At 40.0% G+C, this 26,844-nt stretch overlaps 2 protein-coding genes across 3 annotated transcripts in view; one reads left to right on the top strand and one right to left on the bottom strand.

Moving 5' to 3' along the window:
* Positions 1–716: 716 nt before the first annotated feature.
* LOC130920630 (nicotinate-nucleotide pyrophosphorylase [carboxylating]-like) lies at positions 717–13,262 on the bottom strand. 2 transcript variants are annotated; one of them, XM_057843978.1, is made up of 6 exons: positions 12,987–13,020; positions 5,416–5,494; positions 4,829–5,082; positions 1,416–1,726; positions 1,173–1,304; positions 717–1,078 (listed from the first exon to the last, which is right to left on the bottom strand). In XM_057843978.1, exons 3-6 carry the CDS (start codon positions 5,079–5,081, stop codon positions 887–889), a joined length of 888 nt encoding a protein of 295 aa, XP_057699961.1. In that variant the 5' UTR covers position 5,082; positions 5,416–5,494; positions 12,987–13,020; the 3' UTR covers positions 717–886. The 2 variants fall into 2 exon arrangements, with proteins under 2 accessions (XP_057699961.1, XP_057699960.1); XM_057843977.1 differs by lacking the exon at positions 5,416–5,494 and having other exon boundaries at positions 12,987–13,262.
* A 2,107-nt stretch (positions 13,263–15,369) lies between these two features.
* ppp1r12c (protein phosphatase 1, regulatory subunit 12C) overlaps positions 15,370–26,844 on the top strand; it is a 67,449-nt gene continuing 55,974 nt past the window's right edge. The window contains exon 1 of the mRNA XM_057844103.1: positions 15,370–15,773. Within this exon, the coding sequence (XP_057700086.1) occupies positions 15,388–15,773 (386 nt within the window). The 5' untranslated portion in view covers positions 15,370–15,387. The remainder of the gene's footprint in view (positions 15,774–26,844) is intronic.

The raw sequence follows: 26,844 nt of genomic DNA, 5'->3' as shown, positions 1-26,844 counted from the left end.
AAGGGAAGTCTGGGCTTCTCTGCTAAAGCTGCTGCCTCCACGACCCGACCCCGGATTAAGCGGTAGATGATGGACGGATGGATGAACATACAATACTGTAAATTAGGGGTGGGACCTTCTGGTAGTTTAGGATACGATATGATCTCACACTTTGGCGATATAACAATTACAGATACAGGTTCAAGTAATAATTCAATATTTTACTATACAAGTAATATACAGAAAGACAAGCTCTTTTTATCCTTCTGCTGCGAATTAAATTGAGTTAATCACTAGTACACGTCCAATTCATTTGAACTGGGAACATTTGTTCATTCGCTGCCACCCCTCCGATTTCAAACAGATTGGATATCTATGGTGATCAATGGCAACCAATGACTTTAATTTGGGGGCGTTTTAGGTCATTTTCTGTTAATTTTGTGGCATTTCTGGATCACTTACTGTTGATTTGGGGGCATTTCTGGGTCGTTTCCTGTTGATTTGGGGCTACAGAACAGGAAGTGCCCTGTAGATATCCTAAAATGAACAGAAGGTGACCTGTAGATGCCCCGAAAATCGGAAAGACTGGCTGCGAATGCTCTGGTTTCGAATGAACGAGCGTTGATTCTCCCCTCCCAGTCTAAATGGATTGGGCCTCTAGCACTGTCAGTGGCAGCCATTGACACTATTCAATTGTAAGATTTTGGGAGCAACTTGTTGGTTCCTTTTTATTTATTTATTTATTTTTTAAACAGAGACACCTTTTTAAAAAGATACATCAATTCTTGGCAGGAGCATATCGAGAATCTTTTGGGGATACAACGTATCACGATATATCACCATTTGGGTATTTTGTCACACCCCTACTGTTAGTATTTCAGCTGGCAATCCAATACAACAGGTCTACCTAAGAAACTGGCTCCTGAACCTTAAGTGAGAAGTCCACAACTGGGCACCCTTGTGTAATACAGCCCAGAGAGATGATGTCCACACATGGAGAAAAATAGTCAATTAGGTTTTCAGGTGTCACACCTCCACTGGCTTCTATCAGCAGATCTGGGAATTTTTGTTTCAGTGCACCAGCTGCAAGATGGAGCACCTGTAGATAGTAGATAGGTAGTAGATTATATTCCTTGATATTGATTTTTGCAAGGGAAATATTGCAAATGGAGTTCCATCACAATTTTTAGTACCTGTGGCTGGAAATTGTCTAGCATTACTATGTCGGCTCCTGCTGTGGCTGCCTCCATGGCCTCTTCTGTGGAGCGACACTCCACTTCAATCTTACTGCTGAAACCGCACACTGACCTGGTAGCTTTCACAGCCTGGAGAGCAGAAAATCATTGAAAGTTCATGAAAAATGCACTTAAATGCAGAGTAATATAGACCTGTTTTTGTCCGTGTGTAATACTTGTAATTCAGTTCAGTATGCCTACCTCTGTGATGCTTCCTGAAGCCCAGACATGGTTGTCCTTCAGCATCACCATTCCACTCAAATCCTGCCTGTGCATCGACACGGCACCTACCAGCATCGCGTACTTTTCCACCAAGCGAAAGCCAGGAGTTGTTTTACGTGTTCCCGCCACTTCTCCATGCCATCCTCCCGCTTCTGCTATTTTATGGAGCCGAGAGCACCGAGTGGCGATCCCAGAGGCCCGAGCCAGACAGTTTAGAGCTGGCCTTTCACCCAGGAGAAGGCATCTGGCAGGGCCTCGCACCACAGCAGTGAGTATGACAGCACCAGTGCCTGAGATTCACATGTAATAGTATACGGTAAGGGGCATAAGAAGTTTTAAGAAGATGCTTTTCTTCAGTTATATATCATTTTGAGATGTCAATCCCAAAGCTGATTAACTTCTTCTAAAATACGACCTTAAAGCACCATCTTGTGGTAGGGTAATATACATAAATTTTGCTGAGAATAACACAATTTAACACAGAAACGAATTTTGACTTAAACAATTACAGTTTTATTATCTTGGACTTAGTGCAACATTTACGCAATCACTAATCTTAGTTTGTTGAGCTATTGTCTAACTCGTAGGTTAAAATGTGTCCATGTTTTCCATGTGGTGCATGTAATGTTATGCAATAATCACATTTATATGAATTGAAAACATTTATTCAAAATAAATGAAAAGGTCATCAGAATGTTGTTTTAGTTACAACTATAGTGTTGTGCCTTTATTATTTTGTGAAAGTAACTGAACTATGTATTTGATAACCAGAGATGGGTATAGTAGCCGTAAATTTAAGTAAGAGTAGTCTCACTTCAAAATAATATTCCTCAAGTTTAAGTAAAAGGTAAAAGTAGTCATCCAAAAAACGTACTCGAGTACAGTAACAAAGTATTTGGTGAAAGGAATAATCAAATAATGAGCAACATTGTGAGTAACTGCTTACAATGTTTTTTGTTGTTGTTTTTTTAAAACAATGTTTTTTTTCTCTCTGCACAGTTATCTATATGAAGTGTTTTTACTATACTTTTAAGAAGAAGACTATAAAATGCTGTACAACATATCCACATAAACCCAAAGAAATAAAAGAATAAATAAAATACAGAAATGAAGCAGCATTCGTCCAAAGAGCATGAGTGCCCTCTAGTGGAGAAAACGTATTTCTCTAAAAGGATCATATCTGTTTTACCGTGGTCAGTCGGGGAAAAATCGATTCATGGTAACGGCAACGTTCTATGTCAAATACTGAGCATAGAATGGCAAGCTTGAGTCTGATTGGTGTAATGGAGTCATGTGATTATTGTTGTGGCGTTTTATTGTTGAAATTGGTAGTGCCACTGTTGGAGTCTCTGGCAAAAAAAAACAAAAAGTAAAACCTAATACGGTGATCCCTCGTTTTTCACGGTTAATGGGGACCAGAACCCCCCGCGACAAGTGAAAAACAGCAAAGTAGCGCACATACTGTACACACACAATTTATTTATTTATCTGTTTATTCATTTATTTTTGTGTGTGTGTTGAATGTATTTATTCAGATTTAGCATTGGAAACAGATACATATAAGACATGATTTTTTCTCCCAAAGTATAATTTTAAAACATTATGTACATACTGTATATATTAAAATAAATGTTTTTTAAGCACTTCAAATGCTCTGCTGTCTGATGTCACATTCTAGTATGCTATTTTTTATCATAATTGTACAAATTGTGATTTATTGACCTGTTTTGCCCATACACCAATCTTTTAAATAAAACAAGAAATTGAATCATGTTGTCCAAATGTTTTATTGCGATCAATATCGGCAATAAAAAAGAATGACATACTATTTTTGTTTATATGTACAATACATACCTTGTAGTATTTCTTTGTAACAACAAAATCCGTGTCAGCCCTTCTGCATTCAGCAAATGTAATATAATTTATAATTTCACCTCATTTTGGTCACTTAAGTGGCCGGCGTATCAATCTATACCTCACATCAACACAGGCTGACAGGTTGTTATAATTTTGTCCATGAATGATCAACGAAGTGATAAGAACAATCATACAATCCCATATACGTCTCATCTACGTTGTGCTGAATCCATTTTTGGAGATTCCATGAGTTCCCCTGCTTTAATTTTGCAGTTTTTAACTTACTAACAGTTTTAACCTTAATTCACGTTGTTTTTTTTTCTGAACTAGAAGTTTGAGGCATATATTGCCCAAGATGCCGCCGCCCATATTTCGCTCAGGAAACTTGTCTATACTTTTTCTCAACATGTCATTTATATGAACTGTTGTTATTATTATACAGTACTATATTCTCTGATGACCTTATTAGGCCAAAAAATACACAAAAAGCATTGAATTCTGCTTAGAAAAATCTACAGAAATGAACCATCACCCAACCAAAGAGCATGAGTGCTTCTTGTGGAAAAATACATTTCTTACCATAAAATTAAAATGAACATATCTCCGGTTTTCTATGGTCTATCTGTGCCAAACAAAAGCTGGAAGAGAGGTTGAAATCCACACTTTCAAGTAATGTTGGTGCAGTAATGCCACACTCCTGATAGCTCTCATTTTGTCCGGACAGATTTTCATTGACTTAGTGTGGATAAGCGGTCGAGAGAATGAACAGGTCCAAAAATTTGGGCTACAGCTATTGATTATTTTAGTAGTCAATTAATCGATAAACTATTTAATTCGAATAATCGAGTAGTTGGATTAGGAACATTAAATGGGTTGCAGAATAAATTTTATGAGATGTAAAAAAAAGACTTGCTAAGATTGCACTTTCAAAAGAGCATTTAATGCGAATACAAAATAAAATTTCCGAGTGTTTCTCCAAACTATGCAGTATTGCATTTTCATTTAAAAAAAGATATGAAAATACCTGAGCTTAGGCTCAAATGGTATAAATGATTGAGAATCTAAGTACAACAAAAGAACAATTGGCTAACTTGCATAGAAAAAGTCAGCTGTCTTACATGCTATAAAATGCTAACGTTTAAGTTTATTTATTTTTACAATTCTCTTAACAAAAATCATCCAAACACATATTCCCACAAAAAACAGCTAAATATGCCTAGTAACTAAATTACAAATATATTTAAAAAAAAAAAAAAAAAAAAAAAAAAACTTACTAAATTGGTCATAACAGGGAGCAGCTGGATTCAGCCATGTTAAATTAGTTATGTCGTATTCACTGTTGCCACTAGAGGGCAGTGTATCCACCCAAATCAAGGAAACCAAATTCAAACACTTTCAAAACAAGTCATTTCAACGCCACTTTAATTAAACGAATACTCAAAGCAGCAAAATTTTATTCAAACCTTTTTTCTAATCAAATTACTCGAGTTAATCAATTAATCGTTGCAGCACTACAGAAAATATTCACTACTGACCAATTTCATCTCCGTCTTGGTAAATCCAATCCACGGTGCAGCCGACCTCTTGGAACACCGCTGTAAAGAAGGGGCTCCCCGCCAAAATACTGTGTGGGCTTTTACACAACAGTCTTGCCTCCACCTCCCGGGACCCCACACACACTCCCGCCGGGTCAAAATTTGGTGTGTCCTCAGCAAGCCATGCCTTTGCCAGCTGTGCCACAGCGTGGGGTGGGAGTGAATGTGCGGGTATATGTTTGGAGGGAGTCATTCTGTAAAAAAAATCATCTGTATTTACAGCACAGATATTTTTTCTTCACACCTGTCAAAACAAATGTATGACTTCACCAGTTATTTGCACTGTACATGACATGCACTGACTTGTATAATCATACACAGTACATTTAGACGATGTGTAAACTTATGGTTGTGAACCTATTGAAGTGATATAGGCTTTCCCTTTCTTTAGTACAGTATATCATTTTTAAAATCAATACAAGTACAAAACTCCCTGTAAGAAATTACAGCGGTATCACAAATTCTATTTTGCCTCATTATTCTTGCCAGGCTCAAATTAACTCTGTGCAACGCAAATGTTTACTTACTTTCTTTTGTGATTCAGCTATTCCTGCAGTGGACTGACTGCATCAACCACAGAAAAACGTGACATGGAATTTGACCCTCCTGTGTTGGAATGTTTATGAGCAACAGAGCAAGTGTTAGCACTGCGGATATTGATTCTGATCCTTGTCAGGCTTGAAGGCGCTATTCTCAATAATGCGGCACAAAAAAATCTATGTCACTTATCCATTGCTAATTGTTTGTAAGAACAAAAGCTATGATAAACTTTCTCTGTTATTAACAGATGAAGGAAAACCAGAGTACATGCTGCAAATGGCAACATTTCAAGGTTAGATTTCAAAATTAGGATTGTGACATTGTTAATTCTCTTTTTGGGTATATTCCGAGGCCCAGAAAAATATTGACGAGGGATGTAAAAGGCCTGAGGGCCAGACTTTGGACATGGCTGATGTAGGCCAACTGGTTCACTGTTCGTCCTCACTACTAGTGACGCTTTTTTTTTCAGTCCTGCCTTCCACAACTGCATGACGTCTCTAAAATCCAATTAGATGTAGGGATGTACTCTGAATCATCAATTTTATGATCATAAAATATTGATTCTTTGGACAGCGAAACAATATTTCCCGATATTATAGTCTGCCACGATTCAATTTGATTCGAGGACCTTTGATTGATTTAATATATTTTGCACATATTTAACACAATGAGATTTTTTCACCTAAAGCGATAAAAATACAAAGAAATTTTGATTTTTTTTTGACAATGTTGTTGCTATAACATTTGCGCAGAAAATTTACAATATTAGTACAAAGGCAAGACTAAACAAACAACAACTACTGTCAACTCTAACATGATAAGCGACTAAAAGCTAGCAAGCTAACACAAAAAACAACAATTAAACTTATGAATTCCTTCGTTTTAACAACTCTTTGAAAAAGCAAAATGACTCATTCGTGGGCAACAAGTCGAGGTAACTGCATCTTAGATGTTGAAGTAAATTAGCACTTTCTTTTAACATTTAGTTTAACATTGCCAACATGCAGCATTTGACCGGGGGCTGGCAGCGATCGCCCTTCCAGTCAAAATGGATTGGACATCTATTGCCGCCAGTGGCTGCCAATGAGTCAATAATTAAAAAGGAATAAATAATTTTAAAACCCCGATTTTTTTTTACCTGATTATTGTCCACTGAAAATTACCTGATCGGCACCGATATCTGACATTCAAATCGGGAAGTTCCCTAAGACACATATACATACATACTTACAAATGTATGTATGTAGGGGTATTAAACAAATGAAAAGGGAAGGATTTCAAGTTGGCCCTTGCATCTTTTGATCCTTCTGAAAGCAGCCGACGAAGAAAAAAGTTTGGACACCACTGATCTAACGCTTCAAAAGTAGTAGTAGTCAGTGGCGCTGGAAGTACTGGACAGCAGGGGATGCTGAAGTTTTGTTTTTTTTTCCAATCCAAAACAGCCGTTTCGGTCCGAAATTGTCATGCTCTTTTTCTCCATACAAGGCATGCACAATGGCAGTACACATGCATGTTGGATAGTTTACGTACTACTACTAGGCTACTACAAAGACAGCGTTCTATTTCACTTACAGTGTGTCTTGGAGTTTTTGTATTGAAAATAGTGCCCATGTATTATAATAAAAATCACCGCAACTCGATGGCAAAATGACACACAAACACATTTGAAAAGTAAAAGGTCCAATAAGCCTCTGTTTAAAGCCCACTTTTTTACAACACTGAAATAAATTGCACACAAAATCCAACAACGCGCTGCACGACGGCAGCTCAGCAGCAACAACAAACAATAATATGGCTACAATGCGAGCTATTTGAAGTTCTCCACGGTCTAAATCTGCAGCTAACTTTTCCTCGCCGAGTACTATTATAGACTATCACAACCATCTTAATTTTCGACCTTGAATTGAATTTTAGAAATTTTTTGATTGTTTTTGGAAAGAAAAAAATCACTAATTTGTTTTTGCGCCATGTTAATGCCTCCTCTGTCAGCAAGTAACTTTTCAGTTCCAATAGCACCTTATTCAACGTGACCTGGTAGCAAGCAAGGTGTTAGGTGGTGACCATGTTATTACCAAACAAACAAAAAATTCCAACATATACATTTCATCCCCAAAGTTAAATACGCTACTGTTTCAATATGTTTTATTTATTGATTTATTTTCACACACACACAAAAAAAAAAAACTTCTCCCCCAACACCAGGGGGTGCTGCAGCCCCCTTAGCGCCCCACTTCCAACGCCACTGGTACTAGTAGTACCCAAATCTCAAAGAGTGCACAGTTTTGTCTCACAACTTGAGACACATGTAGTTCTACTTGTGTGTAACACACCAAACTTGGGGGGACAGAGCCTTCTCCGCTGCTGCACCCTGCCTTTGGAACTCACCCACTAAACCCATCCGCAATGGCGGTTCCTGGCACAGTCCGGTTGGGCGGTTGCCCGGGGTCAGCAAATTGCTATAGGCTAGTGCTTCTCAATTATTTTGTGTTAAGCCCCCCTTAGGAGGACGCAAACGTTTCATGCCCCCCACCACACTCTCTGCCGCCACTGTAATATATATATATTTGTCTAAAAAAAAATTTTTAATAATAAAATAAAATAAAAATTATTATAAGTACACCTCTGCATACCATTGTCCTTGTTCACATAAAAAAGTAATATAGCTCAAGCTACAATAAAGTTATACTTTAACATTTTTGTTTGTAACGGAAAACACTTGAAGCGCATCTTTGCCTGAATTTTTAAAAAAAGAGTCACATCCAAACAATACACTCCAGATGCATTTTTCTGACCATTTGATAATGAAAAATCAAATTTAATGAAATCCATGAATAACAATAAATTTACATTGATTAGCAACAATAAATCAAGACTACAATATGCCGAACAATATGACCAAAAAACAAAAATTAATAGTACAAAAACTACAGTATCATTGGAAAGAGGGAATTTTTATTTTGGCTGCAGGCGGTATCAGCTGCTTTGCTATGGTGTTAGGTTATTTTTGCATTGAGCAGCAACCTTATATGATGCTAACAGTGCTTGCTGGTTTACTGATGTAACACAAAGCGGGACGATTCGGCACGTTTTCGCTGAAAAAAATGAAGTGGCTTATGAATTTGATTGGGGTCTAATGTCTTTAAGTGAGGTCTTCATTGATTTGGCTTCACGCTGTCTGCTGCCAACATTTTTAGACACAGTAAACATATTGGTCCTTCCTCTCCTCGCACTGTATTAAAAGTGAAGCCAAACGCCACATACGCTTTGTCATATTTCCTTTTCTTAGCTCTTCATATCTCCAGTGCTCTTTTCTGTGTGCTCTTCTTTGGTTAAAAAAATACTGTCCACACTCTGAAAATGAGAGTGCCATTGCCATGCACTGATTGGATGTGCAATTTCACCCCCTAGGGGGGCCCGCCCAACTATTTGAGAAGAACTGCTATAGGCGCATGCATATGAGGTGCACGCGAGTGATTGTTTACTATAATAATTGACACCACTAGCGTTGCATTGACACCCCCTGCAGACCGCAGTTACTGTCTGCACGTAACCGCAAAGCAGAAGGAGGTCGGGCCAGGGATTGGATCAATCAAAAGTGTGACCCACCAAGGGTTGACTTTGATTTTTAATCCGCAAAGAATCTTTTTTCTTTTTTTTTCTTGAATATTTGACATAGGTGTATTATGTATATGTACATCGAGATTGGATTACTGTAACTCCCTACTTGCTGCTTGTCCTAAAAGTTCTCTAAAAGGTCTTCAGCTTGTCCAAAACGCAGCAGCAAGACTTCTAACAGGAACCAATAGAAGAGAGCACATCACCCCTGTGCTCCAGGCCCTTCACTTGCTTCCAGTCGAGTTTAGAATTAAATTTAAAATCCTCCTTCTAACATTTAAGACCGTTAATGGGTTAGGGCCATCTTACCTCACCGATGCTCTGGTTCCATACCACCCCAACAGAACACTCCGCTCTCAGAATGCAGATCTACTGGTAGTTCCCAGGGTTTCTAAAAGTACTGTCGGCGCTAGAGCCTTTAGCCACCAAGCCCGTTTTATGGAATCAGCTTCCAGCTAATATTAAAGAAGCCGAGACAGTCTGCACATTTAAGATTAGATTAAAAACGTTCCTATTCAACAAAGCTTATGGTCAGGCTAGTTGAAGTCGGAGTAGACTCAAAGTTTAGTCTAAGCTGCACTAGAAGCTATAAAGCTGGGGGAAGTACAGCCACTGAGTTCTATCTCCTTTTTCTCTTTCTACCTACCACTTATCTTACTTTATTTCTATTTTACAAGGTTGATATCTAGTTGCTTAGTCTCTTCATTACTAGTCACCCGGTGTCCCCTTTCCCCCCTCTCCTCTGGGGAGGGGCTATTTTTCAGCTGCAGCCTCCTGATTGTCCGGACCCCAAGCTGGATGGACGTCCTCGTGGCTACCCCCGTCTCATCTGGCTAGATGGACCCCTTCTTGTTCCTTTACACCACTGCATCTTTACGGACTGTAACTTTGCCTGCTAATTCCCATTAGCGGTCCTGGGGTTCCTGTCTATCCGTCCTGGGAGTGGATCTCTCCTGACTGTGGTATTCCCCAAGGTTTCTCATTTTTCTCCCGAAGACTGGAGTTTTTGGAGTTTTTCCTTGCCGACATGGAGGGTCTAAGGATGGGAGATACCCAGGACTTGAATTTATTTATTCATCCTTGTTGCTTCATTTGCTGTTTCTGATTGTGTATCATATTGCCTTTGCAAAGCCCTTTGAGACAACTTTGTTGTGATCAAGGGCTATACAAATAAAACTGAATTGAATTGAATATGGCAGAAAACTCCGACATGACTGAAAAATCAGTGTCTGCTCTTGCACTCCTCTTTAAAAGAAACTAGGGCTGTCAAACGATTAAAATTTTTAATCGAGTTAATTACAGCTTAAAAATTAATTAATCGTAATTAATCGCAATTAATCGCAATTCAAACCATCTCTAAAATATGCCATATTTTTATGTAAATTATTGTTGGAATGGAAAGATAAGACACATGACGGATATATACATACAACATACTGTACATCAGTACTGTATTTGTTTATTGTAACAATAAATCCACAAATGGCATTATTAACATTCTTTCTGTTAAAGTGATCCACGGATAGAAAGACTTGTAGTTCTTAAACGATAAATGTTATAGTTACAAGTTATAGTAATTTTATATTAAAACCCCTCTTCATGTTTTCGTTTTAATAAAATTTGTAAAATTTTCAATCAAAAGTAGAGTTAATATAATAATAATAAGAATAAAAATAACAATAATAAAAAGTAGAGTGAAAAGTTTTATGTGTATTTTGCGGTCGCCGAGGCAAAAACTCGGACATGGGAGGAGTTCGGTGAGGCCATGGAAAACGACTTCCGGACGGCTTCGAGGAAATTCTGGTCGACCATCCGGCGTCTGAGGAGAGGAAAGCAGTGCACTATTAACACTGTGTATAGTGAAGATGGTGTACTGCTGACCTCGACTCGGGACGTCGTGAGTCGGTGGGGAGAATACTTCGAAGCCCTCCTCAATTCCACCGACACGCCTTCCTTTGAGGAAGCAGAGTCTGGGGACTCTGAGGTGGGCTCTTCGATCTCTGGGGTTGAAGTCACTGAGGCGGTTGGCAAGCTCCTCGGTGGCAAGGCCCCGGGGGTGGATGAGATCCGTCCGGAGTTCCTAAAGGCTCTGGATGTTGTAGGGCTGTCATGGCTGACACGCCTCTACAACATCGCGTGGACATCGGGGACAGTGCCTCTGGATTGGCAGACCGGGGTGGTGGTCCCCCTTTTTAAAAAGGGGGACCGGAGGGTGTGTTCCAATTATAGAGGAATCACACTCCTCAGCCTCCCCGGTAAAGTCTATTCAGGGGTGCTGGAGAGGAGGGTCCGTCGGGAGGTCGAATCTCGGATTCAGGAGGAGCAGTGTGGTTTTCGTCCCGGCCGTGGAACAGTGGACCAGCTCTACACCCTCGGCAGGGTCCTCGAGGGTGCATGGGAGTTCGCCCAACCAGTCTACATGTGTTTTGTGGATTTGGAGAAGGCGTTCGACCGTGTGCCTAGGGGAATCCTGTGGAGGGTGCTCCGGGAGTACGGGGTACCGAGCCCCTTGGTAAGGGCTGTTCGGTCCCTGTACGACCGGTGTCAGAGTCTGGTCCGCATTGCCGGCAGTAAGTCGAATTCGTTCCCAGTGAGGGTTGGACTCCGCCAAGGCTGCCCTTTGTCACCGATTTTGTTCATAATTTTTATGGACAGAATTTCTAGGCGCAGCCGAAGCATTGAGGGGGTCCGGTTTGGTGACCTCAGCATTGAATCTCTGCTTTTTGCAGATGATTTAGTGCTGTTGGCTTCATCAAGCCGTGACCTCCAACTCTCACTGGAGCGGTTCGCAGCTGAGTGTGAAGCGGTTGGGATGAAGATCAGCACCTCCAAATCCGAGACCATGGTCCTCAGTCGGAAAAGGGTGGAGTACCCTCTCCGGGTCGGGGATGAGATCCTGCCCCAAGTGGAGGAGTTCAAGTATCTTGGGGTCTTGTTCACGAGTGACGGTAGGAGGGAGTGGGAGATCGACAGGCGAATCGGTGCGGCGTCTGCAGTAATGCGGACTCTGCACCGGTCCGTAGTGGTGAAGAAGGAGCTGAGTCGAAAGGCAAAGCTCTCGTTTTACCAGTCGATCTACGTTCCTACCCTCACCTATGGTCACGATCTTTGGGTCGTGACCGAAAGAACAAGATCCCGGATACAAGCGGCCGAAATGAGTTTCCTCCGCAGGGTGTCCGGGCTCTCCCTTAGAGATAGGGTGAGAAGCTCGGTCATCCGGGAGGGACTCGGCGTCGAGCCGCTACTCCTCCGCGTAGAGAGGAGCCAGCTGAGGTGGCTCGGGCATCTGGTTCGGATGCCTCCCGGACGCCTCCCTGGAGAGGTGTTCCGGGCATGTCCCACCGGCGGGAGGCCCCGGGGACGACCCAGGACACGCTGGAGAGACTATGTCTCTCGGCTGGCCTGGGAACGCCTTGGGATCCCGCCGGAGGAGCTGGTTGAAGTGGCTGGGGAGAGGGAAGTCTGGGCTTCCCTGTTAAAGCTGCTGCCCCCGCGACCCGACCCCGGAACAAGCGGAAGATAATGGATGGATGGATGGATGGATGTATTTTGCATAGCTAAATTGATATGGAATGCCAGTTTATTTAGCTTTGTTGTTTAACTGTGTGTCAGAATAGGGCCTCATTACTATAGACTGAAGTGCTTTTCTTTTTGAGAACTTTTTTTTTTTTTTTTTTGAGAGATAGGAATATTATTTTTGTTGTGCTTTCACTAAACGATACTTATGTTTGTTGTGAAGGAGAAGCTTATGCCAGTAAACGGCGCGCCTGTGTCCACTCGCCTTGACTGTAAAACATATACAGTGGGGAGAACAAGTATTTGATACACTGCCAAAACCCATTGGCAATGTATAAAATACTTGTTCTCCCCACTGTATCTGTACATATCTTACCCAAAATAAAACAAGAGACACATAATTGCCACTAAAAGAAAGAAAACTTACCGAAATATGTGTTGAGCACAAATAGCAATTTGCATTGCATTGTGAATACAGCATAAACGTCTCACAACTACTAATTCTCCCACGTTTAGAAGACATAACATGAGTATGGAACGGCGCTGCCCCCAAGCGGCCGGTGGCATTCTCTTCACTCTTAATGTCCATAAACGGCCTCATTGTAATGTTTGAGGCAATATGCCAGCGGGTGCGTTAATTGCGTCAAATATTTTAACGTGATTAATTTTAAAAATTAATTAACGCCCGTTAACGCGATAATTTTGACAGCCCTAAAAGAAACTGATGTATTTGAAGAAAAAACAAGTGTTGTGTTTGATAGAACAACATGTCTATATGTTGCCATAGCAGATTCATGGCGCATGAAGCCCCGAACTATTTTAAATTTGTCCGTTTTATCCTGAAAACCCCCCGTTTACAGACGTCGCGCAACCGCTTTTGTTTCAACCCAGCCGTAAAACGAAGGTAATTAATTATATTTATTATTCAAAATGTCTGTCGTTTTTAGCTTAGAATCATTAATTGATGCCCCATATTTCGTTTAAAAAAAAAAACGACTTTAAAAAATTATTCACGCACATATTTTAAACTTTTAAACAAATAATGACACAATGAAAATGACAATGGCGTCTGTAAAAAAAAGTCACAGATATCTACCTCATAACTATCGCTTAATTGTATTTTTTTTTCTGTTACTGTCGCATTTTCTCCGATATTTTAGGTGATAAATAATCGACCCAAACAAAAAAAAAATTGGAAAAAAAAGTTTTAAAATATATGATATATTAAATACATGAAAAAGAAACTCTCGACTACTCCTTGATGTCTGCGATTTCTGCATCGCAACCCATGTTAAATTACCATGTTTCATCCATAAAATCCCCAAAAAAATCCAGCTGTGGCCATTCACAGCTGTGTCTGGACACTCAGTGATACATGCTACATGGAGTTTTTGGATCAAAACAAGGTAAGCACTCGATAATATCTCGTTAAAGTCATGGCGTCTGTAATTCTGCTCTCGCGTGCTCTCGCCTCCAGATGGGGTTTTGCTGTTTAAAAAACAAATTAAAAAAAAAAAAAAGCCCTCCTGTTCAAAATTTTTATTCCCCCAGAAAATTGAGATATTAGGCTTTCCAATGATGTATCACACATGCATATCGGACAATTTTGAAAGTTGGCTAAATTGGGGGTCTCAGAGCGGAACTTAAAGTCACCTTAGTGTTTTCCGCCATATGTATTGTTTCTGTTAAGAAATCATCAAGTTGATTAATAGTTTAGATGTTTAATTAATTTGCTTTCCATCTTGAGCGTCACTTTTATTTTGGAAACTGCTCATGCTTACTTCCAGTTCTGCATTTCCGATTTCATGTGTCTGCTCCTTCAATGATGATGTGAGTACGCCTTGTAAAGTGAATTAAAAGCGGTGCACATAGATCATAAACATTCCTCACAATGCTAGGTGGAGGAATAACTGTGTTAAATGTGTTTTAATGTCTGTTTTTTTTTAACCACTCACACTTGCTAGCTTGTTTTTTTTTTATCAGCCACGACCGTTATCATTGTTTCAAAATCATCAATGTGAGCAGTGAATGTAGTGGTTTGAAGGGAGATAGTGTGCAAAATGTTCACTATAGTTGGTTTATAGTTAAAATGATGTGGTTTCATGATTAATAAGCTAAACACATTCAGAGGTCTGAGAATGTTGACTATATGTCTGTATGTTATTCGCCAGATAATAAATGTGTGTACATGTATGCACACCTGCGCATATGATTTCAACTCCTGTGCTCTCAAACCGGAGCCCCTTTAGTAGTCAATACATCTGAGCCAACTGTTCGCAAGTAAAATTTTCCACACTTTCTTTATTATTTCTACAATAGTTTACTAATGTTTGTGATTTTAAATATATATATTCTCTTGCACATACAGTATTTAGTGCATTAGTAAATGTAACATTCTTAGATTGTGTGGTTTTTATTGGGGGGCGGGGGCGTCAAACTGTCTTGTCGCTTTGGGCACCATGCATGTAGGCTAGAAACGCCACTGCCCATCCTCACCTTCCTACATTCAAAAAACTGCTAAAACCCCACCTTTTACAGGGACTTAACTGTAAAGCATCTGTAAAAAGCGCTCTACAAATAAAATTCTTTTTTATTAATATTTATTATTGTGTGCCCTGTTTTACTCCCAGAAATGTCACACAGTTACTACTAGGGAGATAAAGATATTGAATAAATGCTCTGATACTTTTCCATAGTAGCATACCAAGTCTTCTCTTGAAACATACTAGTATATTTGAATATCTAGACACAATGGAAGGAAGTTAGATGATGACTCTTATTTTAGCATTTCCTTGAACTGTACTAGACAACCCGCGTGACGTCCTCTCATGCAGCTTTGTGAAGTGACGCGCGCACGCGCACTGCGCAAGCACGAACAGAGGCGTCCTCGAGCTTCACTCACAGGCAGCAGAGATCAGGAAGTGACAGTACACGCATGGAGGGTGTGTCATTCGCTTCCTGGCTATGGTTTATTTTTGATTACACCGTCCTCCTCGGATAAATTAATGGGCGACTCAGCAAGGACCAAGCGGCGGGAGCAGCTCAAGCGCTGGGCCGGTTCCTGCACCGACAAAGCGTCGGCCTTGCCCCGGCGGAGGTGGCGAGGCGATGTCGCGGAAAGAGGAACCGAAGAGCCGGAGGCCGAGCTGCAGGAACCGCCGTGTGATGAACCCGTGTCCGGGGGCGACGAAAGCAGCCCACTCCTCAAACGACGGTAAGGAAAAACCGCTTCGGGGATCTAGTACCCTCTTAGCTTAGCTCCAAGGTTCTAAATGAAGAATGTGAGTGGACTTGTGTGGGTGGACTACAAATGAGATGTTGAGATGTCTTGGCTTAACTCTTTCACTGCATAGACAGTCATACACCTCAAATCGATTTCAACTGGGATGGTTGGAGTAGAGTGACCATGTTTGACTCCCATTGACGGCAACAGACGTCCAGTGTTGTCACAGATTACTGGAAAAAGTAATTTAATTACTGATTATGCCTAATAAAATAATCTACTACTTTACTGATTAGTTTATTATCAAAGTAACTAAGTTACTTTAAAAGTAATTTATCAGTTACTTTTCACCAATTTTTCTGCTTTTGCCGCCTCAACATAGGAATGACAACAGAAAAATATCATCGCATATAATTGACGTTCCTATAATTGAATTTAAAGGGGAAGATCGGTGTTTTTCAGATAAGGCTTAATCTTCGAGTTAGCGGTTGTTTAATTAGTCAGTGGAGTTTATTTCAACCACCATTGACTCACACTAGGTAGCCACTCTGGAGCCCTGAAACTGGAATTTGTTGAAATCAACTCCACGGACTAATTAAACCTAGCTAACTCAAAGATTAAGCCTAATGTCAAAAAATCTGAATTTCGGGTTAGGGCTAACAGCATATCAGTGCCAATGTAAAACAATGCAAATCGACTGCACAATAATCAACAACATACGAATGAATTGCACAGTGCAATAAACATATAGGTTGGGGGGCCCCGAAAGTACGCTGCACACACACGCTGTCAATTTGGCCACGAAACGTGGTGGCAATTAAGCACTTTACACTCAATCGGACTTACAACACATCCCAAAGATGTTAAACGAACACGTCACCTCACGGCAAAAATGTGCAACACGAATATGATGTAAACAATGCTTGCCAACTTGGAACGATGACTGCCCGTCGTTGCAACGGCAAAGCTACGAAACCACCGCGCATGTAGGGGGTCCAACCTATCTTTGGAACCCTTCAGAATGAAGGACAAATACTCACGTTCATTCATGGATGTACAGAGATCAACAGTCGGTCGCACATCTCAACACTCGGCTCAAATGTGCACCCGCGCTGGCAGCCTGGCGCACACCTTTTTCAGTCCCAAAACATTTAGCGCGTGTGACTCGAGACCAAAACAGGAAGTATCTGTGAGCGTTTACCATGGAAACGAACACGTAGCGGAATCCTTTCTAGCATTTTCTATTCAAAATTCTCTTCGTACATGACTACAATATTTTTCATTCTACATACGTTATGAGGCAATAACAAAATAGTAACGCACAGACACTAAGGAGCATACTTTAAATCAGATTACTGGTTTGGAGGAATGAACGCGTTAGGTTACTTTTTACTGAAAGAACTTACTTAGTAATGCGTTACTGACAACACTGTAGACATCCAGTCCAACTTGACTGGGTGATCGCTGTCAAACCTCCCAGTCCAAATGGATTGGACGTCTTTCGCCGTCAGTGGCAGCTAATGAGGGCGATGGACGTCCAATCCAATTTTATTAGAAGCAGTATCACTTTCCATGTATGCTGATCATATTAAAGTCAATGACTGGATGAATGGACCACTGGACGTCCAATCCGATTTGACAACACCTCCCCTGTTCCCCAGTGGTGCTCAGTATGCAAGTACATTGTATAAGAACGCCACCACATTTTATGAAGTCGACTTTTGTTTTCGAGAAGTCTCAAGAAAGCAACACATTTCCTCTAAACAGTTGAGCTTAGAGAGTGGGATGTGCAGAAGTATCACTTTCCCAGTATGCTTACTATTGCAGTTTTAGTTTGAAGGGATATGCAATTTTTGTTTTCTATTGGAATATCTAACATATCAGTTGTAATCTTATGGAAAGTGAGAAATTTCCCTCAGTGAGTTTATCATACAGTTCAGTTATGTTTATATCCCCCCAAGAAATTACAGTTTCTGATTTAAACATCCTCCTTTCACTTATAGAAAAAGCAGACTATAGCCATTAGTTTTACTAATTTGTTTCCTTTTTCTTTCAACATTAAATAAGTTTTGAACTTTTTTTTCGGCATATAATTAAAACAATTGTTTCTTGGGAATATGTCCTTTCACTACCTTTGTTATAGGTAAACCAGAAAAAACTTAACCCTGACTACAAGGTTATATCCACTTATGTGGACCCCTCTCTCAATTGTCTCTTTAATTTTTTTTTTATAAATCATTATTTGTACCGTACGTTTGGCACTATTAGGCGCACCTGACCATATGCCCCCCAAATTTGACACAAAAACTGTTCCTATATAAGCCACCCTGGACTGTAATACCACAAGCTTCCAAATTGTATGATAGGATATTTACACTAAAAGATTTTAGGCTGTAAAAAGCCATAAATAAAATGAGAGGGGAAAAGTAGCGGTCTATAGTCTATTGGTTCTGGAAGTAGTCTCAACACCCGAAGATTTTGGAAATAGAGATGCATTTTACATGTAAATGCCCTAATTCGTTCCAAGCAGTACGTACACGCCACATTAAATTTTATAACTGGGGTAAAACAGGAATAAAACAACAGCCAAACACATTTGAATCATTCCATATACCTAACCGTTAATACCTGTAATGAAGTAGATAATATGACAAAATGCATATATATATATATACAGTATATATACAGTATCTTACCTTTCGAGTGAGGTAATGTCCTCTTTCACGAGACTGATGGTGTCTATCGCCTATCTTCGTGACACAAAAAGGCGAGGAGACGTGTATCAAATACTTGTTCTCCCCACTGTATGCTCAAATGTGCTACTAATATAATTAACAGTCTATGGGCTTAAAAAAACTCTTCGTGAGACAAAAATACTAGGAGCCTTGTGCTAATTTGGCTCAGACGCCAACAAACAAAAATGTAGCAACAATAACACCGTCGCGCCTGTGTACGCCATCATACTGCGACACCCAAAGTAAAACGTCAACAAGAATATGCCAATAGGAGAGCAGCATACTGAAGGGGATGGGATGGGTAAGATTATGACCCATTGGACAGCAGGATCTTATGGCGTGAGATTTAAAAGCAGAAAGCAGGAAGTACAGTAGTATGAAAAAGTATCTGAACCTTTTAGAATTTCTCACATTTCTGCATAAATTCACCATCAAATGTGATCTGATCTTTGTCAAAATAACACAGATGAAAATACAGTGTCTGCTTTAACTAAAACCACCCAAAATGTATAGGTTTTCATATTTTAATGAGGATAGCATGCAAACTATGACAAAAGGGGAAAAATAACTAAGTGAACACTCTGCCCAAGGAGACTAAAAGAGCAATTGAAACCAATTTTCACCTAACATTTTAAGTCAGGTGTGTGCCCAATCACTGATGAGTGGTTTAAAGCTGCCTTGCCCACTATAAAAAACACACCTGGTAAGAAATTTCTTGATGAGAAGCATTGTCTGATGTACATGATGGCTTGGTCAAAAGAGCTGTCTGAAGACCTGCGATCAAGGATTGTTGATTTGTATAAAGCTGGGAAAGGATACAAAACCATCTCTAAAAGTCTGGATGTTTGTCAATCAACAGTCAGAGAAGTTGTCTACAAATGGAGAGAGTTTGGCACTTCCAAGGAGTGGCCATCCAACAAAGATGATGCTAAGTGTTCTGCGCAGAATACTCAGAGAAGTAAAAAAGAACTCTAGAGTGTGTGCTAAAGACTTACAGAAATCACTGGCACAGTTCAATATCTCTGTGCACACATCAACTATATGTAAAACTATGGCCAAGAATGGTGTTCATGGGAGGACTTCACGGAGGAAGCCACTGCTGTCTAAAAAAAAAAAAAAAACGTTGTTCGTTTAATGTTCGCAAAAAGGCACTTGGACACTCCACAGAAGTTTTGGCAAAATATTTTGTGGACTGATGAAACCAAAGCTGAATTGTTTGGGAGTAACACACAATGTCATGTGTGGAGGACAAATGGAACAGCTCACCAACATCAACACCTCATCCCCACCGTGAAGCATGGTGGAGGGAGCATTTGCTGTTTTGCTACCTCAGGGCCTGGACAACTTGGTATCATTAATGGAAGAATGAATTCAAAAATCAGGATGTTTTGCAGGAAAACCTGAGGCCGTCTGTCAGACAGTTGAAGCTAAAAGAGGATGGATGCGGCAACAAGACAATGATCCAAAACAAAGAAGGAAATCAACTTCAGAATGGTTTCCGAAGAACAAAATAGAACAAAGAACAAAAGTCAAACGCCAGACTTGAGACAGCGATTCATGCCAAACATTCCAGGAATCTGACTGACCTACAGCAGTTTTGTAGAGAATAATGGGCCAAGATTAGTCCTGATCTATGTGCCAGACCGATCTGCAGCTACAGGAAGCATCTGGTGCAAGGTATTGATGCCAAAGAGAGGGTGGCCACAAAATATTAAATGTGATGGTTCACTTACTTGTTTTTCCCCCTTCTGTCATTGTTTGCATACTATCCTTATTAAAAAATGAAAACCTATAAATGCTTGGGGGTTTGTAGTAATAGCAGACAGTTTTTTCATCTGTGTGATTTTGACAAAGGTCAGATCACATTTGATGGTGATTTTATGCAGAAATGTGAGAAATTCCAAAAGGTTCAGATACTTTTTCATACCACTGTACATGTGTATCTTTTACAGTATTGTATCGTAATTTTGCCTCTCGTAACCTGAAATTTCTTTCTCAACGAAAGGCAAAATTTTCCAGTTTAAACATGTCATAACTTGAAAATGTTTGTAGAGACATTCTTAAGTAGAGTTACTCCCTAATATATATATATATTTTTTAAATACAATTATTATTTAAATGTTAAAAACTAAATTAATCACTCAGAAATGTATAGAAATACACTCTGGTTATGGCCCCAATATCAGACTAAAGTTTTTTTTATTTTTAAAAAACATTTTTTGGATATTATTTCATAGTATTTATGACGTCCAATTATTTTAAACTGGGAGGATGGCAATAAATCACTGCCAGCCGCCCAGAGTCAAATTGGATGAACATCCAGCGCCGTCAATGAAAGGCAATGAGTTAAATGAGTGCCCTACAAAGGGTTAAGCAATTTAACAGTTAAATCAGCCAACAGCATTTTCTCCAGCTCTCTCGAATATCAAGCTGCTACAGGTTAGGCAAGGCGAATACAGCAAAATATTTGCAGCTTGAATACACATAACTCCGTTCAACATTGCTTTTGTCATGTACAAATGGAAACCCGTATTATCACTGGCAATGTTCAGCGCAGTTGTCAGTGGTTACCTTGTTGTCTCACACAATCAACTACAGTGCCTTGCAAAAGTATTCGGCCCCCTTGAATCTTGCAACCTTTCGCCACATTTCAGGCTTCAAACATAAAGATATGAAGTTTAATTTTTTTGTCAAGAATCAACAACAAGTGGGACACAATCGTGAAGTGGAACAACATTTATTGGATAATTTAAACTTTTTTTAACAAATAAAAAACTGAAAAGTGGGGCGTGCAATAATATTCGGCCCCTTTGCTTTCAGTGCAGCAAACTCACTCCAGAAGTTCAGTGAGGATCTCTGAATGATCCAATGTTGTCCTAAATGACCGATGATGATAAATAGAATCCACCTGTGTGTAATCAAGTCTCCGTATAAATGCACCTGCTCTGTGATAGTCTCAGGGTTCTGTTTAAAGTGCAGAGAGCATTATGAAAACCAAGGAACACACCAGGCAGGTCCGAGATACTGTTGTGGAGAAGTTTAAAGCCGGATTTGGATACAAAAAGATTTCCCAAGCTTTAAACATCTCAAGGAGCACTGTGCAAGCCATCATATTGAAATGGAAGGAGCATCAAACCACTGCAAATCTACCAAGACCCGGCCGTCCTTCCAAACTTTCTTCTCAAACAAGGAGAAAACTGATCAGAGATGCAGCCAAGAGGCCCATGATCACTCTGGATGAACTGCAGAGATCTACAGCTGAGGTGGGAGAGTCTGTCCATAGGACAACAATCAGTCGTACACTGCACAAATCTGGCCTTTATGGAAGAGTGGCAAGAAGAAAGCCATTTCTCAAAGATATCCATAAAAAGTCTCGTTTAAAGTTTGCCACAAGCCACCTGGGAGACACACCAAACATGTGGAAGAAGGTGCTCTGGTCAGATGAAACCAAAATTGAACTTTTTGGCCACAATGCAAAACGATATGTTTGGCGTAAAGGCAACACAGCTCATCACCCTGAACACACCATCCCCACTGTCAAACATGGTGGTGGCAGAATCATGGTTTGGGCCTGCTTTTCTTCAGCAGGGACAGGGAAGATGGTTAAAATTGACGGGAAGATGGATGCAGCCAAATACAGGAACATTCTGGAAGAAAACCTGTTGGTATCTGCACAAGACCTGAGACTGGGACGGAGATTTATCTTCCAACAGGACAATGATCCAAAACATAAAGCCAAATCTACAATGGAATGGTTAAAAAATAAACATATCCAGGTGTTAGAATGGCCAAGTCAAAGTCCAGACCTGAATCCAATCAAGAATCTGTGGAAAGAGCTGAAGACTGCTGTTCACAAACACTCTCCATCCAACCTCACTGAGCTCGAGCTGTTTTGCAAGGAAGAATGGGCAAGAATGTCAGTCTCTCGATGTGCAAAACTGATAGAAACATACCCCAAGCGACTTGCAGCTGTAATTGGAGCAAAAGGTGGCGCTACAAAGTATTAACGCAAGGGGGCCGAATAATATTGCACGCCCCACTTTTGTTTTTTATTTGTTAAAAAAGTTTAAACTATCCAATAAATTTTGTTCCACTTCACGATTGTGTCCCACTTGTTGTTGATTCTTGACAAAAAATTAAAATTTTATATCTTTATGTTTGAAGCCTGAAATGTGGCGAAAGGTTGCAAGGTTCAAGGGGGCCGAATACTTTTGCAAGGCACTGTAAAATGATTACACGCATGTTATCTTTTTGTTGACGGGCGTTAAAGTTTCTTATTTTGAAAGATAATCCCGAGAGTGTTTGCCAAAGCTGTGAAACAGAACAGCCAGATTGCCAAATTGGCAACACTGACTGAGTTCTGGTAGACAAGCTCCTTTCCGTTTCAGGGATGATGTCACTGTTAGCCGTGCCCGCCAACAGAAATATGCCTTGAAATAAGTAGCCGCAGTAATTAAGATAAGCAAGTCATGCTGACAAATTATCTTGATGAAGCCAAATCATTCTGCCTAAATAAAACTCTATTTTAAATAGATATGACCCATATTTGTAGTTACATTTTTAGCACAACAGTGCCCAATACGTTGATTGTGATTGAATGGAAGATTTCCAAGATGACGTCAGTCAAAAAATTCACTAGTTCATTTGTTCTCGCGATTTAATTTTTCTTTTGATAAGATTAATATACAGTGGTACCTCACGATACGAAATTCATTCGTTCCGTAGTGGCTTTCGTATAGGGGTGTGAAAAAAATCGATTCTGGGATATATCGCGATATTACATCACACAATTCTCGTATCGACTAAAGTCCGTCTGTATCGATTCTCACATGTGTGTTTTTGGTGGAAATAAACTATGCAGTGGCTGCACTTCTACTTCCGTCCAGTAGTTGGCACCGCGCAGCAGCATTGCCTGCAGTCTGCTGAAGTAACAACATTAGACTCATCCGAGTGGAGATTTGTGTACGTCGCACTCGAGTGGTTGCTCGGATTAGTCCTTTTATAGGTCTTAAATTTTGCTATGACTGAAAAAAACTGAGGAATGGAGTATTCAGAATCCTGCCTTTAGGCAGGTTTGGACTACAGCAGGTTTGCACTAAAAAAATAAAATGTTATATTAAAAGCCATACATAGTTCTAGTATAAAAGAAAAAAGGATGAGGTTTCAGGAATAAATTTATATAAATGTACATATGTCCATTTTGATTTTTTTAAGTGATATACAAATATCGCAATAATTGCCTTCAAGTGTAGTATCAGGATTAATCGAGTCGGATCGTGACCTGTGAATAGTGATACGAATCGTATCGCCAGATATGAGGCAATACACACCCCTACTTTTGTATGATTTTTTTGTACAATGAACTCCGTTTTGCATGTAAATCACCCAATTCGTTCCAAGCTCTATTAAACACTTCATTCAGTTTTATAATCAGGATAAAACAAGATTGAATTAAGAGCCAAATACATTTGAATCATTCCCCCAATCGTTAATACATGTAATCAATAGGGCTTTCAAAATTATCGCGTTAACGGCCGGTGATTAATTTTTAAAGTTCATCACGTTAAAATATTTGACGCAATTAACGCACGTGCCCTGCTCAAACACATTAAAATGACAGCACAAGGTCATGTGCACTTGTTACCTGCTTTTGGGAGTTTTGTCACCCTCTGCTGGCGCTTGGGTGCTACTGATTTAATGACCATGAGAATTGTATAATTGTTGACATCAACAATGGTGACTTACTAGTTTATTTTTTGATTGAAAATTTTACAAATGTTATTAAAACGAAAACATTAAGAGGGGTTTTAATATAAAATTTCTATAACTTGTACTAACATTTATCTTTTAAGAACTACAAGTCTTTCTATCCATGGATCGCTTTAACAGAATGTTAATGTTGATGCCATGTTGTGGATTTATTGTTATAATAAATAAATACAGTACTTATGTACAGTATGTTGAATGTATATATCCGTCTTGTGTCTTATCTTTCATTCCAACAATAATTTACAGAAAAACATGGCATATTTTATAAATGGTTTGAATTGCGATTAATTACGATTAATTAATTTTTAAGCTGTGATTAACTCGATTAAAAATTTGAATCGTTTGACAGCCCTAGTAATGAAGTAAATAACAGAACAAAAAAAAAAACAAAGATGCGGAACCTTTGGAACGAGGCGATGTCCGAAAGCAAAAGTGGTATCAATTCAGTGGACCGTGTGTGGGGGTAAAAACACTATTCGTGAGACAAAAGCGCGAGGAGACTTGTGCTCTAATGTGCTATTAATGTAGCGGACCATGTGTGTGTGTAAAAACACTCTTTGTGAGACAAAAACACCAGGAGACCGCTAAACAAAACACCATCACCGTTGCGCCAGTACATGTCATCACACTGCGACACCCAAATTGAAACATCAGTAACAATCGGCCGATAGGAAAGCAGAATCGTGTTACTGAAACATGATGGGAAAGATTCTGATCAACAGGGCAGGAGGATCTTATGGAGCGTTTATGGCGTACGTATTATCTTTCATATGCAGCATATTTTTTGCCGGATAATTTTACATATTTTCAAGCAAAAATGGTTCGAAAAGCTTTGCGTAAAATGAATATTTCATGTGCCGAAACTTTTCGTATCTAGAGGTACAACTGTACAAGTCGGGTGGGCAAACCGGTCCTTGAGGGCCGCAGTGGGTCTTTGTTCAAATCGATCCAGCACACCTTTGCAAAATAGGAAAAAGACTAGTACAAAGTGAATAGTCTACTAAACCCAAGTAGACAATAGTTGAATAAACCTTTGGCTCTCAAAGGCCAAAATAGTGCTACATTTGTGAAATTAATAAAACATGTACTGTATAATACTAGGCCAACAGTAAGAAAGTAAAAATAAATTCATAATAAACTCTGAACTGAATAAACTTTTTTAAACCTCTCAAAGGCCAAACAGTGCAACTTTCATGAAATTATTGTCACATTCTGCTGCTGGTTAGATTGTGTTTTGTTGCTGGGCTGGTAGTGGGGCGTTCCTGACGTCACACCTGAATCCAATGCAGGCTCATCAACGCAGCATTTAAGCACGGGTGATCTCAGAGAAGACTGCCGAGATATTTGCCTTGCTGATCGGCATTTGACATCTCGCACTATAGTCTCGCTACATTTGCTTGTTACGCCCCTGCATTGGGTTTGTTTCTGTTAGTGTGCTGCTCTCGTTTGTAACCTCTACCCTGTGCAGGTATTTGAGTGTTTTTATTTTGGGTTTTTGGTTCGCTGCCAAAACTTAGTTAACCTTCGAGTTTGTAGTATTGAGCTCCGTCGACCTGCTGTCACGGACTCCTTTGTTATTTATACTATCCCGCGATCGCGTGTTATTTTTTGTTTGCAATCATTAAACCCTTGTACGTATCCCCCGCTTGTTGTCTGCATCGAGGTCCAACCTTGTTTCCGCATTTGCGGACGCTAACAATTATAAGTAATAATAATTGACCACAGCATCCCGTCCCTCTATTAGCCTCCTTTTTTTCTGGAGGAGGGAGTCCCTTATTTCTATTTCTGAAAGGTGGCAACCCTACTTTAGAAACAGTTCCCAAATTACTGCGGCGTTTCTTTCAGTAAAAGACAATAAAAGTAAAGTAGACGTAGTGAACTGACCAGAGATTGTTGCTCCGGTCCAGAGCCCTTCCTCTGGATAGCAGTCCTGCTCTTGCAGGCTTAAACTCGTTGTGTTCGTTCACGTTTCGTCTTTAATTGTTTTATCAGGTTCGAGGTATTGAAACTGGCCGATTTAACTCCACATCTCGAAACTTTCAGGCCGCAAATCTTGCATGCAGCCATTGATTTTAATTGACCTGGTTTCTATTTTGAAATATTTCCCGACCGCCGCCATTTCTCCTGTTTTGTTTTTCCTCCATATGAAAAAGCGGCCTTGTCATTGGTCAGGAGTGGCTATGGCCCGCTCTCATTGGTCTGGAGCAGGCCAATAGCGATAGCTGCTTGGTGTTCACGTGTCATCACACAACACCGAGACAGAGTGTAGTCAGCGCCAGGAGGAAAAAAAGGCTGCGGTCAAATGTTATAATAATGGACCGGTAAATGGTATCGGCGCCGTCTTTGTTGGTACTCGCCGATACCGATACCACCATTTCGGGCCGGATTGGCGCCCCCTGCCGATACTAGTATCGGTATCGGCAGGACACCTTTTCACTGAAAAGGTGTCCTCTTAATGGGTATGAACAAAAACCTGCATCCACTGCGGCCCTTTGTGGAATAGTTTGCCCACCCCTGCTACAGGGAAACCATTCAAAGCTTTAATGAAGGAACCAATG

Source organism: Corythoichthys intestinalis, chromosome 8, assembly GCF_030265065.1.
Source record: "Corythoichthys intestinalis isolate RoL2023-P3 chromosome 8, ASM3026506v1, whole genome shotgun sequence".
In the NCBI taxonomy this organism is placed as follows: domain Eukaryota; kingdom Metazoa; phylum Chordata; class Actinopteri; order Syngnathiformes; family Syngnathidae; genus Corythoichthys; species Corythoichthys intestinalis.
The sequence above is the reverse complement of the archived record's forward strand: the minus strand, read 5'-3'. Positions and strand labels throughout refer to the sequence as shown.

Coding starts and splice junctions, on each gene's coding strand:
- LOC130920630 (XM_057843977.1), bottom strand. CDS start 13,126: ATGCCACCGGCCGCTTGGGGGCAGCGCCGTTCCATACTCATGTTATGT. Junction 5,083..12,986: donor TGTGCTCAACACATATTTCG/GTAAGTTTTCTT, acceptor TTTTTTTTACAG/AATGACTCCCTCCAAACATA. Junction 1,079..1,172: donor TAGACAATTTCCAGCCACAG/GTACTAAAAATT, acceptor TACTATCTACAG/GTGCTCCATCTTGCAGCTGG.